This window comes from Phalacrocorax aristotelis, chromosome W (genome assembly GCF_949628215.1).
Source record: "Phalacrocorax aristotelis chromosome W, bGulAri2.1, whole genome shotgun sequence".
NCBI classification, from domain to species: Eukaryota; Metazoa; Chordata; class Aves; order Suliformes; family Phalacrocoracidae; genus Phalacrocorax; species Phalacrocorax aristotelis.
Window position 1 is genome coordinate 4290510 of NC_134310.1, and position 13063 is coordinate 4303572.

Sequence of the window (13063 nt, forward strand, 5' to 3'; positions counted from 1 at the left end):
TTAATCTAAATCAATTCATCCAATCTCAGCAAGTTTTATGTTCTGCACATAAAAATAAAGTTCTATACAATAAAAACATGAGTTCTTCATATAATGAAACCTTTAAGTTATGAAATATATCTTACCTTCAACATATTTTGGGAATGAAGCCAAGCTTTTTCTGGACTGTAATCAAGACAAATAGGATTTCAACAGAACAAATATGCTTCAATACACATTAAAAATTCCTCCATAAAAATGAAATCACAGTAATAGTTATTAGCAAAAGAGGGTGAGCTTATTAGGAAAATATTTACTTTTAAATTAAATGTCTGACCAATTATTAGAGGGTTATTACCCCTAAATATGGTATATTCTATTAACTTGTTCATCAAGCAGGCAACACTACATTATTTTGAATTAGCTCTTGGTGTTTGGCAACATGCTTCCTGACTACTAATTAGTGCCGTGCTCTCTTTAACAAACAGAAATACAGGAAAATACATAATCTCTCATAGACATTTTCTAAATAAATAAATCTGGAGATATTAAAAAGAAGGACTAATACTATTATTATTCATGACAAAAATAATTGACCTATTCTGTTAATTATGAACCAAATTTAATAACTTATTAGGATTGTTCTTGAAAGGCTATGTAGCCACTTATATCTGCTGGAGTAGATGTATTTAACAACAGTCCTACACTGATTATGTTTATACTGTAACAAGCACAAAAATACATATGAACATGCATGATTTAGACAATGAAAACTGCAAGCAAGGCATTTATTCCTTGTTTATTTAATCAAGTAAAGAATGAAGTAAAGTCTCACTTTCATGAAAGGTAAACTAATAGAAAAAAACCCAGTTGTCTATGAAAGAGACTGGTATCAGAAACTATAACTTCAGGGAGACTCACCATTTTGTTATACTCAATATGTTGTGGTTAGCCCCAGGCAGCAACTCAGACCCACACAGCCACTCGCTCACTCCCCCACTGGTGGGATGGGGGAGAGAATCAGAAGGGCAAAAGTGAGAAAACTCATGGGTTGAGATAAGAACAGTTTAATAATTAAAATAAAACAACCACTACAACTAACCAAACTACTACAACTGGAAAATAACAAGAGAGGGAGGCAAAACCCAGGGTGGAAGGGTGATAGGGTAATAAAAACCCAAAACAAACAAGTGCCACAGCCACTCACCACCCACTGACACCCCCCTCCAACACTGACCACCTCAACCTGAACCACCCCACACCAACTCCCCCAGTTAATATACTCTATCCCAGCCAAAACCAGCACAGCAACACTGCATGGTTTAGTACCTCCCTTACAAAAATAATAATGACAAAGCCTCATTATTTTTAGGACACACTTTTAGGTTTTAACAAAACCTTTATTTAAAATGTAAATTTTAGTGTTCAGTTGATGGACAAAACCAGTAATTCAATATTAATGACCTATTTTTTTATTACTCATAGATATATAATTAAAAATTGATTCCCCTTTTTCAATAACGTTTTCTGATACCTTGTTATTACTTTAGTTTTATCAGTGTTTCTTGACATGGATAATGAATGAAAAGAATTGTCTTTGTAGAGCCTTTGTAATAAAAACATTAATATTAGTTTTCTCAGCTTTATCCTGAAATGAAGTTTTATTGGCTAGTCAGATTACTGAATATCTGTCAAACCTGTAATTATATACATAAAATTTGGTTAGGCCTTGAGTCTTTTTAAAAAAAATATATGTATACTTTGAGTTTTTTTAGAAGTGTACAGTTGTTTTGTTCTCTAGGCCTGTCAGAATCCAGATAACTGAATATCTGCTAGCATCACAGTAGCAGCAATTGCATGCAATTATTGAAGTGGGTATAGGTGGCGCAGTAAAAATAAAGTCATCACAACAGATTGAATAGCCACAGAAAAGCCAGTCCTGATTTGAAAATAAATGCTTGTGTCCTCTCAGCACTTGATTTTCCTTAAGCATTTTGACAGCAGGCAGTCATTACTTAGTCATAAATTTCTCTCTGCTGATATTGTCTCTGAGAAGAATCATAGAATCATTTAGGTTGGAAAAGACCTTTAAGATCATCGAGTCCAACTGCAAACCTAACACTGCCAAATCTACCACAAGAGCTTTTATGGTTTTGCTGGACAACTCAGAAATGCTCTTTCATGAGGAAAGGCCAAGTATTTTAAGGTTCTCTAGGCTCTGTTTTATCTTTCATATGTCTTTTGTTTTTCTGCCACCAATTATTTTACAGTAAGGACAGTGTAGTAGGATGAAAAATATTACTTATTCCTCACGTCCTTGTACCAATTAATGGAAAAGACTCACTGGATTAGTCATTTACCTGTCACATAAGCATGCGCTTCCCAAGTGATTGATTTGTCACAAGCATATAGAACCTGTTAAACTGCCTATCATAAAGGGAAACAAATTGGTATATATGTGAATATGTAAATGCAACTGAACATCATCTGAGACACTGGACTTCATCCTGATCATATGTGAATCTTGTTTTTTTATATATATATAAAAATAAATATATATATATGAGTTGCTCAAAATTTAACGCATTGCAGAATGAGGTTCAGGTTTGTCAACATCTTGTAATGCTTGGCTTATCAAAAACTTTTATTTTCAAAAGGTTTAACAGCAGCATATGCTTTAGTATACCTATTACCATGGGTTTTTATACAAAGTTGTCTTTACTAAATTCTCCCATATTGTGATGGCTTTGGCTGGGATAGAGTTAATTCTCTTCACTGTAGCTGGTATAGTGCTGATGGCACATTGATGCTTTAGTTGTTAAGTAGCAGCTAAGTGTCACTAAGTAGCACCTATACTAGTTAGGGACCTTTCCAGCTTCCCATGCTCTGCCACATGCACAAGAAGCCGGGAGGGGAAGGGCCACAGCCAAGACACCTGACCCCAACTGGCCAATGGGATATTCCATATCATGTGACATCATGCCCAGTATATTAACTGGGGGAGTTGGCATGGGGTAGGGTGGTTGTGGGCTGGCAGTGATGGATCATGAGCAGTTGCAGCACTTGTTTGTTTTGGTTGTTTTATCTTCCCTCCCCGGTTTCTTCTCTCTCTCCCCATTATATTATTATTGTTGTTATTGTTTATTTTAATTATTAAACTGCCATGAGTTTCCTCACTTTTACCCTTTTGTTTCCCTCCCCCATCCCACTGGTGGGGGAGTGAGCGAGCGGCTGTGTGGGGCTTAGTTGCCAGTTGGGGCTAACCACAACAGTTGCTTATTTGCATGGAAAAAAAACCCCAGCACATCTGACTGAAATTACCCTGAAATAACACTTAACACTGTATGTAATCACATATTGAAAACTAAAATGGGTAGTATATTGTTCATTTTCTCCTTTGAGTAAGATTAATATCTAACAACTGTCAGCCTTTAGCGTTGTCACAAAGCAACTACATCTGTAAACTGAATAAAGCCAGAGGCTTTAGCAAACTAAATATTGTAAGTTAAAACATAATGGCACAATCCAATGCTGTTGAAGGCTTTAGTGCAGGATAAATTAAGGACAAAATTCTGAAGTCTTCTGAAAGCTTCCATCCCCTTCTAAATGCAAGCATGTATTTAAATTAACATATATACACAGGCTATAAGCTTTTTTCTCCCCTAGATGATAAAGAAGAAAAACAAGAATGGACTAAGTCTTGTTTAAATTTCAACCAATATTTCTGTTTACAGTACATTAGATTGTTCGTTTGTAGAAGATAACTTGTGCTTAGCTATCAGCTAACAGCATGATATCTATCAGCAACTGTGTCTACTTGCTTGCAGATCTCTAACAAATCTAACACTGAAGTTTGAAAAAAAATTCTCACCTCATATCAGTGAGATAAGCATTTCTCATCTCATCTTAGTGGAACTACTGCAGTGTGGAAACCTGCCAGGTAAAGACCTTGACAAAAAAAAAAATGAAGTGTATAGCTTGCTTTCAAGGAGCCCAGAGTCAGGACTCCTAGATTCTAGTTTCAGTTCTGCCTGTGAATCATTGGCAGGCTATTGAGAAATCACTTACTTGTTCCTACGGGTCAATTTGCCCGTCAATAAGATAGTAGGCAGCATTAAATTAGTACATTGGAAGGGCCTATTCACCTGGCTGAGAAATGTTATTCTCTTTATGGCAAGATATTCTGCAGAGATAAGGAAGAGAGCTAGCTCCTCTTGCCCTGAATACAGAGGTGACATTGGCAGCTGATCCTCAATAAATCAATACCCTCTAGCCTGTTAAACAAGTGTTGTTGCGGCTAGAGTAAGGAATGCCATCACAAATGGTCTCGGATACAGTATGTTATGCATTCAGTCAGGGAGACAAACACAAAGGGAAAATATCAAATCAGTTTTTTGTTTTTGTTGCTGTTTTGGTACAAGAGAGGAGATTATACATGTACAAAGACATAAAGAAAATAGAAAGGCATAAGCAGTACAGACAAGACAGTGACTTTTAAAAAGCTTGCACTACCTCTTTATTAGTGGAGGTCTCTGCTGTACTGCAGATATCCTGATGATGTTGCCTACTTGGTTCAGCACCCCAGGGTGAAGAGGAATCAGGAGACAGAGACTAGACATGGTAAGAAAATAAAATTACATCATTTGAGTGACTGATGTAGAAATATCTCTGGTTTGGCAGTGGGAATAAGAAATGAGGAAAACACCAAAACATGACAAACACTTTCTGAAGTGTTATAGCCCTTTTCATTGCAATGATCACACAGTCTATTAGGATGTTGAGACTTATCTGAACAGCTAAATCAACACAGAAAACTTTACTTTGTCAATAATCTATTAAATGCAGCATGTTGAAAAATTAATAGCTGCCTTCAGTGGTAGACAACTGTGGTGGGTTGACCTCGGCCAGCTGCTACACGCCCACCCAGCCTTTCTCTCACTCCCCCTCCTCAACAGAATGGGGGGAGAAAATAAGATGGAAAAGCTCATGGGTCAAGATAAAGACAGGAAGATCACTTACCAATTACTGTCATGGGCAAAACTGACTTGACTTGTGGAAGAATCCTTTAATTTTTGCCAATTAAAATAGATTTGGATGGTGAGAAACAAAGACAAATTAAAACAACACCTTCTCCCCACCCCTTTTTCCCAGGCTCAATTCCTGACTCCCCTATTTCCCCACACCCCAAGCAATGCAGGGTGGATGGGAAACAGGATTTAGGTCAGTCCATAACAGTTCCTTTCTGCTGGTCCTTCCTCCTCACACTTTTCCCCTGCTCCAGCATAGGTCCTCTCCACAAGCTGCAGTTCCTGTCAGGAAAAATCTGCTATAGTGTGGGTTTTCCACAGGTCTCAGTTCCTTCAAGAAATATCTACCTGCTCCAGTGTGGGGTCCTTCACAGGCCATAGTGTGGATATCTGCTCCGGCATGGTCTCTTCCACAGGCTCCAGGGGAATATCTGGTCTGGTGCCTGGAGAACCTCCTCCCTTCTTCTCGGACCTTGGTGTTCATACTACTGTTTCTCACTTTTTTCCCCCCTCACTCCTCTGCTCATCATCTGGCATTTTTGTCCTTTAAATGTTTTCACAGAGGCACCACCAACTTCACTGACTGGCTCAGCTTCAGCCTGCTGTGGGTCCATGAACAAGCTGGCTGGAACCAGCTGTGTCAGGCACAGGGCTACCCATACCTCTTCCCACAGAGACCACCTTGTAACCCCTGCTACCAAAACCTTAATTAAATCTTAATGGAGAAACCATCTTTCAGACTATTTCCCCCAGTCATTCACTATTATAAAGAATGTTCTTCTCTGTTCTAACTATAAAACCTCCATCAAATGTCATATACTTGGGAAAGTCATATTAGAAAAATAAAGTGAAAACCACAGAAAACCAGTATCATGAATTTTCTATCTCTGTGTGATCCACCAGCAAATACCTTGGTAAGCTGCTATGAGAAATACTATCATACTAATAGGACACTGTTATAGAATGCTGCTAACATTAAAGAGCAATAGTTATGTATCTAAAGTCAAGAGTAGTAAGTACTTTAGTACAAATATGATTAAAAAATACAGCATATAGAAAGAAGACTGTAAAGCTTTGACCCAGAAAGTATTTCAAAACCAGATCTTTAGGAGATGTGGCAGTGCAGATGTCACAAGGTGAGCCCTCAGCTGAAGCTTTAGTATTCAGTTATGCGCACTGGTTGTTTTTTAAGCCCAGAAGCTCTGAAATTCTGCAAAGTCTCCTTCAACATAGGAATCTTGCTCCTTGCTTTGCCACATCAGTACAGTTTGTCACTAATAGTAAAACAGCCAAATACTATCATTCTAGCTTCATAAGCAATTATTACATCCCCTCTCTAAGCCAGCTAGTGTTATAACACTGTAATATGACTATATTTCTGCTTTGAGATGGCAGCAGCAAATTCTTGGCTGCATTCCCACCCCAGCTTAAATCTCAAACTCTATCAAATATTATGCTATGAAATCTAATTTCTGCTGCTTTTTCTTCATAAACACACAACAAAAATAATCCATCCACCTCCTCCTTTTCCTCATTTCTTGAAAAGGCCTATCTTGTATGTTTACTAAAAAGACATTCCAGAATCACATTCAACTAATAGAGGCTACCAAAGAGTTAGAAAGCAATTCTTTATACAGATGCATCCTAGGTAAACAGTAGCCTTTGCTTCTATTTATTTATTTATTTTATTCACAACTGTGGGGCAAAAAAAAGACATACAGAAAAGGTGATTTTGTGAAATGGCACCTAGAATATGGGAATATACTTGCACTATGACAATGATGAATCATTTATCACCCATAAGTTCCCTGACACTTTCACAAGTACTTTGAGAGAGTTATATACATCCTAACTTACCATGTGACATAAAATGTTACAGTTCTGTGCTGACTCAACTGCACAAGTAGCATTTCCTATTCTCTTAGGAAAGCATTCCCATTGCGTTCTTATTCCCATTAGATACATAATACTGTGTATATTATGGTTAAACATGAAAGGTGTGAAAAACTCTCAACCTAACAATGACATCATATACAGATATTGGAAGACTGAGCTTTAAGCAGTAAGCAAAAACAAAAAAAAAGCGCATATGATCCTTCAACACCAAATGTATCCATGAAGAATTCTCTGAAAAGCCTGAAAGCTCTCATACTCATATGCCAAAATAATAACAAAAAAGCTTTTACATAAACTAATCTAATTACTGACATATAGAAATTCAGCACTGCTTAAAATGTGTTAATGGTTGTTCCAGTAGCATCACAAAAATCATAAGCTAGTCTTGTCTACAGAATATTATTCTTATTGACCTATCAGAAAGATTATACAGCCTTCTAGGAACTGTCTTTGCATGTTTGTTACAAAAGTTTCTGAAAAAACTACTGCAGCCTGACCAACCCCCACCCCCCCAAATGCAAACATCATAGAATCTATAGTGTGCTACAAGACATGCAATTAGACTTATTCTCAAAAATGCTTGTATGTCCAAGTTTGTCTTTGAAGAATCATAGCCTGTTTGTCTTCCTCAGCAAATGAAAGCACAGAGGTACAATATACAACATACACTACAGCCCACAAGTAGCTTTTATACCAATAGCAAGAAATATTTTTGATAAACCACAGAGGACAAACAATTTATGCAGCTACTTGGAAACAATGTAAACTAATGTCTAAAGCAAATGTCCAATACTGATTCCTTAAGAGTTAACAGAACTGCTTTAGAAGCCTAACTAAAACTTTGTCAGGATACAAACAATAAATGAATGTCAGTCTTTCTACTATTACCATAGAAAACTTTGCTACTGACTTGTAGAGTGCTTTTTTTCCAGGACTCTTAATAACAATAAGCATCCACAACCCTTTTTTTCTCCTCCTTGAAGACCTACCTATATTTCTTTTTTAGCCCAATAGATAAAAAAATTCTTCATCTTAATTGCATTGCTTCAGTCTAAGAATACGATCCACTTCACTGCCCTTTACAATGGGATTTTGTTGCGGTTTAGCCAGCAACTCTACCCCACACAGCCGCTCGCTCGCTCTCCCACCGGCAGGATGGGGGAGAGAATACACCAGAAGGCCGTGATGCCATCCAGCAAGACCTGGACAGGCTGGAGAGCTGGGCTGAGGGGGACCTCATGAAACTCAGCAAGACCAAGTGCAAGGTCCTGCCCCTGGGGAGGAACAACCCCATGCACCAGTACAGGCTGGGGGCTGACCTGCTGGAAAGCAGCTCTGCTGAGAAGGACCTGGGAGTGCTGGTGGACAACAAGCTGACCATGAGCCAGCACTGTCCCCTTGTGGCCAAGAAGGCCAACAGCATCCTGGGATGTATTAGGAGTGTGGCCAGCAGATCGAGAGAGGTTATCCTCCCCATCTACTCTGCCCTAGTGAGACCACATGTGGAGTACTGTGTCCAGTTTTGGGCCCCCCCAGTTTAAGAAGGATGTGGAACTCCTTGAGCAAGTCCAGCGGATGATCAGGGGACTGGAGCATCTCCCATATGAGGAAAGGCTAAAAGACTTGGGTTTGTTTAGCCTGGAGATGAGAAGACTGATGGGGATTTCATCAATACCTATAAATAGCTAAAGGGTGGGTGCCAGTATGATGGGACTAGGCTCTTTTCAGTGGTGCCCAATGACAGGACAATGGGCAATGGGCACAAGTTGGAACACAGGAAGTTCCACTTCAATATGGGAAAAAACTTCTTTCCTGTGAGGCTGGCAGAGCAGTGGAACAGGCTGCCCAGAGAGGCTGTGGAGTCCCTCCCCTGGAGACATTCAAAACCCGCCTGGACATGGTCCTGTGCCCCCTGCTGTGGGTGTGCCTGCTCAAGCAGGGGGGTTGGACGGGATGATCTCCAGAGGTCCCTTCCAACCCCTACCATTCTGTAATCAGAAGGGTAAAGCTCGTGGGCTGAAAAGAACAGTTTAATAATTAAAATAAAACAATAAGAACAACAGCAACAATAATGCAATGAAAAAGAAAACAATGAGAGGCACGAAACCCGGGGAAGGGGGTAAGAACAACCAAAACCAACAGCACTTGCTACACCAATCCAACACTGCCAGTCCCCAAGCCGCATTCACTCCCTTGCACACCAACTGCCCCGGTTAATATGCTGGTCATGGTGTCACATGGTATGGAATGAACATCTCGTTGACCAGTTGGGGTAAGTTGTCTTGGATGTGGCCCCGCCCCTCCTGGCCTCTAGCCTAGGTGGCAGAGCATGGGAAGTTGGAAAGGTCCCTAAATACTATAGGCACTACTTAGCGACACTGAGCCACTACTTAACAGCAACTAAAGCATCAGTGTGCCATTAGCACTTTACCAGTTACAGTGAAGAGAATTAACTCTATCCCACCACACTCTCCACCCCTTATTCCATACCATTTACACCATGCCCAGGTCCCATACCACCCAATACAACCTCACCAACCACCACCCCTCCCCTTCCCATCCTTTGACATAGTACACAGACAACATTCCCTTAGTCTATGGACCATCCCTGTAAAATGTCCATTAAAATGTCCATTGAGTTCACCCAGTCCATGACTCTGGGCTCCGTCTGTCATATCAGTCTTTCAGGGCAGGAGAGAGGGTGTGTGTGGTGGTGTTGCAGGCTGAAGTCAGTCTTTGTTCCATCACTGATGCAATTTGTTTCAACAAAGTTCATCTTCCATGAACTGGGATATTTGTACTGTGATATCATTGATACGGCATATAGCAACTACAGAAGAGATGACATACAACATTATATAACAGTTTGCATTATGCCATTCAGTTCATTGGCTGTTTTCACCCAAAATCAAATCCCCTTGAGGCACACACTGGATTTCTCCATCCTCCTTCATCACCCACCAATTGCAGCCAGGTCCTCGAGCAAAAGCAATCCCACGAATGGGTTTGCCTTTGCCGGAGGCAGGAAGAACCCAGACTGTTTTGCCCAGCATATTTTTTGCGTGCACTACAGGGACTCTGTCCCCTTCCACAATATGTAGGATTTCTGACTGGGCAGGGCCAGCTCGGTTGGCAGATTCCCTTAGTGTTGACTAACCATGTGGCTTTTGCTAAACGTGTATCCCAGTGCTTGAATGTTCCACCCCCAATTGCTCTCAGTGGAGTATTTAATAGTCTGGTGCATGATAGGGGATATGATACACCCACTCAATGCCATGCTTTCTGACCCAACTGTCTATGAGGTTGTTTGGGAAATGAGTCCCGTTGTCTGACTCAATTCTCTCCGGGGTGCCATGTCGCCATAGGACTTGTTTTCCAAGGCCCAGGATAGTGTTCCAGGAGGTGGCATGGGGCACGGGATGTGTTTCCAGCCAGCCAGTCGTTGCTTCCACCATTGCAAGCACATGGTGCTTGCCTTGGTGTGTTTGTGGGAGTGTGATATAGTCGATCTGCCAAACCTCCCCATATTTATATTTCAGCCGTTGTCCCCCATACCACAGAGGCTTTACCCACTTACTGATTGCAGCACATTTCACATTCGTGGATAACCTGTGCAATAACATCCATGGTCAAGTCCACCCCTCGATCACAAGCCTACCTTTATGTTGCATCTCTCCCTTGATGGCCTGAGGTGTCATGGGCCCACCAAGCTAGAAAAAGTTCACCCTTATGCTGCCAGTCCAGATCCACCTCAGCCACTTCAATCTTGGCAGCCTGATCTACCTGCTGGTTGTTTCGATACTCTTCAGTGGCCCGACTCTTGGGGACGTGAGCATCCACATGCCGTACCTTTACAACCAGGTTCTCTACCCGGGCATCAATATTTTGCCACAATGTGACAGCCCAGATGGGTTTGCCTCTACGCTGCCAGTTGCTTTGCTTCCACTGCTGCAGCCACCCCCACAAGGCATTTGCCACCATCCAGGAATCAGTATAGAGATAGAGCACTGACCACTTTTCCTATTCAGCAATGTCTAAGTCCAGCTGGATGGCCTTTACCTCTGCAAACTGGCTCATTTCACCTTCTCCTTCAGCAGTTTCTGCTACCTGTCATGTAGGACTCCATACAGCTGCCTTCCGTCTCCGGTGCTTTCCCACAAGGCAACAGGACCCATCAGTGAACAGGGCATACTGCTTCTCCTCTTCTGGCAGTTTGTTATACAGTGGGGCTTCTTCAGTACATGTCACCTCTGGTGATATTCCAAAGTCTTTGCCTTCTGGCCAGTCCATGATCACTTCCAAGATTCCTGGGCAACTGGGGTTTCCTACTCGAGCCTATTGGGTGATCAGTGTAACCCGTTTACTCCCTGTAGCATCAGTTGCATGACATATAGAGGGGACGTTTCCTTTGAACATCCAGCCCAGCACTGGCAGTCAGGGTGCCAGGAAGAGCTGTGCTTCAGTACCAACCACTTCTGAAGCAGCTCGAACCGCTTCATATGCTGCCAATATCTCTTTCAGTTGGAGTATAGCAGGCTTCAGACCCTCTGTATCCCCGACTCCAAAACCCTAGGGGCTGACCTTGGGTCTCCCCTGGCGCTTTCTGCCAGAGGGTCCAGGTAGGGCCATTCTCCCCGGCTGCGCTGTAGAGCACATTTTTTACATCTTGTCCTGCCCAGACTGGCCCAAGGGCTACTGCATGGACTATCTCCTGTCTGATCTGTTCAAAGGCTTGTCGTTGCTCAGGGCTCCATTTGAAATCATTCTTTTTCTGGGTCACTTGATCGAGAGGACTTACGATCAGACTGTAATTTGGAATATGCATTCTCCAAAAATACATAACATGTAAAAAAGCTTGTGTTTCCTTTTTTGCTTGTTGGTGGAGACATGGCTGCTCTTTTGTTGATCACATCCATTGGAATCTGATGATGTCCATCTTGCCATTTGATTCCTAAGAACTGGATCTCCTGTCCGGGTGCCTTGATATTATTTTTTTTTATGGTAAAATGAGCCTTCAGAAGGCTTTGGACTATTTTCTCTCCTTTCTCAAAAACTTCTTCTGCTGTGTTGCCCCACACAATGATGTCATCAAAGTATTGAAGGTGTTCCGGAGCTCCACCTTGTTCCAGTGCAGTCTGAATCAGTCCATGACAAACGGTAGGACTGTGTTTCCACCCCTGGGGCAGTCGATTCCAGGTGTACTGGATGCCCCTCCATGTGAAAGCAAACTGTGGCCTGCACTCTACTGCCAGAGTAATGGAGAAAAATGCATTAGCGATATCAGTTGTGGCATACCACTTGGCCGCCTTTGACTCCAGTTAGTACTGAAGTTCTAGCATGTCTGGCACAGCAGCACTCAGTGGCAGAGTGACTTCATTCAGGCCACGATAGTCTACTGTTAGCCTCCACTCTCCATTAGAACTCTGCACTGGCCATATGGGACTTTTAAAGGGTGAGGGGGTCTTACTGATCACTCCTTGGCTCTCCACTCGATGAATGAGCTCATGGATGGGAATCAGGGAGTCTCAGCTGGTGCGATATTGCCACCGGTGGACTGTTGAGGTGGCGATCGGCACCTGTTGTTCTTTGACCCTCAGCAACCCCACAACAGAAGGGTCCTTTGAGAGGCCAGGCAAGGTAGACAGTTGTTTAATTCTCTCCATCTCCAAGGCAGCTACACCAAAAGCCCACCTGTATCCTTTTGGGTCCTTGAAATACCCTCTCCTGAGGTAGTCTATGCCAAGGATGCACAGAGCCTCTGGGCCAGTCACAATGGGGTGCTTTTGCCACTCATTCCCAGTTAGGCTCACTTCGGCCTCCAATACAGTTAGCTGTTGGGATCCCCCTGTCACTCCAGCAATACTAATGGGTTCTGCCCCTATATAGCTTGATGGCATTACGGTGCACTGTGCACCAGTGTCCACTAAAGCTTTATACTCCTGTGGGTCAGACGTGCCAGGCCATCTAATACACTCAGTGCAGTAAGCCCGGTTTTCCTTTTCCTCTGCCTGGCTGGAAGCAGGGCACCTCCATTCCCAATCGTGGCATTCGCAACTCACTTTCTGTAAATTCCCTACAAAGGAGAGGGTAGTAAGCAGAGTGAGAGGCCCCCTTGGCTCAGCCACAACCTCCTGGGTCTACTCAAATCCAAAAGGGAAGCA

The 13063-nt window shown here is 42.1% G+C and overlaps 1 protein-coding gene across 2 annotated transcripts in view; it reads right to left on the reverse strand.

Moving 5' to 3' along the window:
* The window catches only part of LOC142049836 (amyloid-beta A4 precursor protein-binding family A member 1-like), a 66090-nt gene that overhangs the window by 43689 nt on the left and 9338 nt on the right, over positions 1 to 13063 (reverse strand). For both annotated transcript variants that reach the window (XM_075077919.1, XM_075077920.1), the window contains exons 2-3: positions 4492 to 4590; positions 126 to 165 (exon numbers count right to left, since the gene is read on the reverse strand). In XM_075077919.1, coding sequence (XP_074934020.1) covers positions 126 to 165; positions 4492 to 4590 — 139 coding nt within the window. The remainder of the gene's footprint in view (positions 1 to 125; positions 166 to 4491; positions 4591 to 13063) is intronic.